The 1,584-nt window shown below is 69.3% G+C and overlaps 1 protein-coding gene across 1 annotated transcript; it reads left to right on the top strand.

Moving 5' to 3' along the window:
- The first annotated feature begins 62 nt into the window (after positions 1-62).
- On the top strand, positions 63-1,044 carry B3galt6 (UDP-Gal:betaGal beta 1,3-galactosyltransferase polypeptide 6). Its single transcript, XM_013037682.1, has one exon. It carries the CDS (start codon positions 63-65, stop codon positions 1,041-1,043), a length of 981 nt encoding a protein of 326 aa, XP_012893136.1. The 3' UTR covers position 1,044.
- The last annotated feature ends 540 nt before the right edge of the window (positions 1,045-1,584 follow it).

The raw sequence follows: 1,584 nt of genomic DNA, 5'->3' as shown, positions 1-1,584 counted from the left end.
CGCCGCGCGCACGCGCCCTCCGGCCGCCGCGCCTGCGCGCCTGGCGCCCTGCGGCCCGCGCCATGAAGCTGCTGCGGCGCGCGTGGCGGCGCCGCGCGGCGCTGGGCTTGGGCGGCCTGGCGCTGTGCGGCGCGGCGCTGCTGTACCTGGCGCGCTGCGCGTCCGAGGGCGGCGCGGAGGCCGGGCCCGCCGCGGGCGCCGCGCCCCGGGCCTCGGCCTTCCTGGCCGTGCTGGTGGCCAGCGCGCCCCGCGCCGCCGAGCGCCGGCGCGCCGTGCGCGGCACGTGGCTGGGCGCGGGCCGGCGCGGCGCGCCCGGGGACGTGTGGGCGCGCTTCGTGGTGGGCGCCGCGGGGCTGGGCGCCGAGGAGCGGCGCGCGCTGCAGCTGGAGCAGGCGCGGCACGGGGACCTGCTGCTGCTGCCCGCGCTGCGCGACGCCTACGAGAACCTCACGGCCAAGGTGCTGGCCATGCTGTGCTGGCTGGACGAGCACGTGGCCTTCGAGTTCGTGCTCAAGGCGGACGACGACTCGTTCGTGCGGCTGGACGCCGTGCTGGCCGACCTGCGCGCGCGCGAGCCCGCGCGCCGCCGCCGCCTCTACTGGGGCTTCTTCTCGGGGCGCGGGCGCGTGAAGCCCGGCGGGCGCTGGCGCGAGGCGGCCTGGCAGCTCTGCGACTTCTACCTGCCCTACGCGCTGGGCGGCGGCTACGTGCTGTCGGCCGACCTGGTGCGCTACCTGCGCGGCGCCCGCGAGTTCCTGGGCGCCTGGCACAGCGAGGACGTGTCGCTGGGCGCCTGGCTGGCGCCGGTGGACGTGCGGCGCGAGCACGACCCGCGCTTCGACACCGAGTACAAGTCGCGCGGCTGCAGCAACCAGTACCTGGTGACGCACAAGCAGAGCCCCGAGGACATGCGCGAGAAGCAGCGCACGCTGCAGAGCGAGGGCCGCCTCTGCCGCCGCGAGGTGCAGCTGCGCCTCTCCTACGTCTACGACTGGTCGGCGCCGCCGTCGCAGTGCTGCCAGCGCCGGGAGGGCGTGCCCTGAGCCGGCGGGCCCGCCCCGGGCCGCCCGCCCGCCCAGCCTGCGCCGCTGTGACCCGCCCGCCGCCATCCATCCACGCGCACCGAGGGGCGGGGGACCTCGCTTGGCGTCTCTGGCGGGGGTCTTTCGTCTTGTGTAAGTCTGAGGCCGGAGCTGGCGTGACACCGGCTCTGGGACGGGTCTGTGGTCCATACAGTTCAGGTTGCCTGTGAGCTGTTTATAAATACTGTCCATGTGTGTAGATAAGAGCTTCAAGTTGGTTGTATGCAGGCCTCAAGGCTTTTTATTATTATTATTATTATTTAAGAGAAGACAAATCAGAACTTGAAATCTGTGGGTTAATCTGTTAACAGCCCGAGTGGCCGCCCCGGTGTGTTTAAACGTTGAGGAATTTTTAAACTGTCCATTCCTCTTTTAAGTTTATACATAAGTCAGTCCCTTTGTCTCTTTGTGAACAGACTTTCCTTTTAAGGCCTCTACACAGTCCTTCAGATTCTCCCTTCCTCAAACAGCCCAAGTTCCAGGAATCTCAACTCTTGTGTGT

This window comes from Dipodomys ordii, unplaced genomic scaffold, assembly GCF_000151885.1.
Source record: "Dipodomys ordii isolate 6190 unplaced genomic scaffold, Dord_2.0 Scaffold1000007555, whole genome shotgun sequence".
Taxonomy (NCBI): domain Eukaryota; kingdom Metazoa; phylum Chordata; class Mammalia; order Rodentia; family Heteromyidae; genus Dipodomys; species Dipodomys ordii.
The sequence above is the reverse complement of the archived record's forward strand: the minus strand, read 5'-3'. Positions and strand labels throughout refer to the sequence as shown.

Bases quoted from the DNA above. Each gene is read 5' to 3' on its own strand.
- B3galt6 (XM_013037682.1), top strand. From the start codon at position 63: ATGAAGCTGCTGCGGCGCGCGTGGCGGCGCCGCGCGGCGCTGGGCTTG.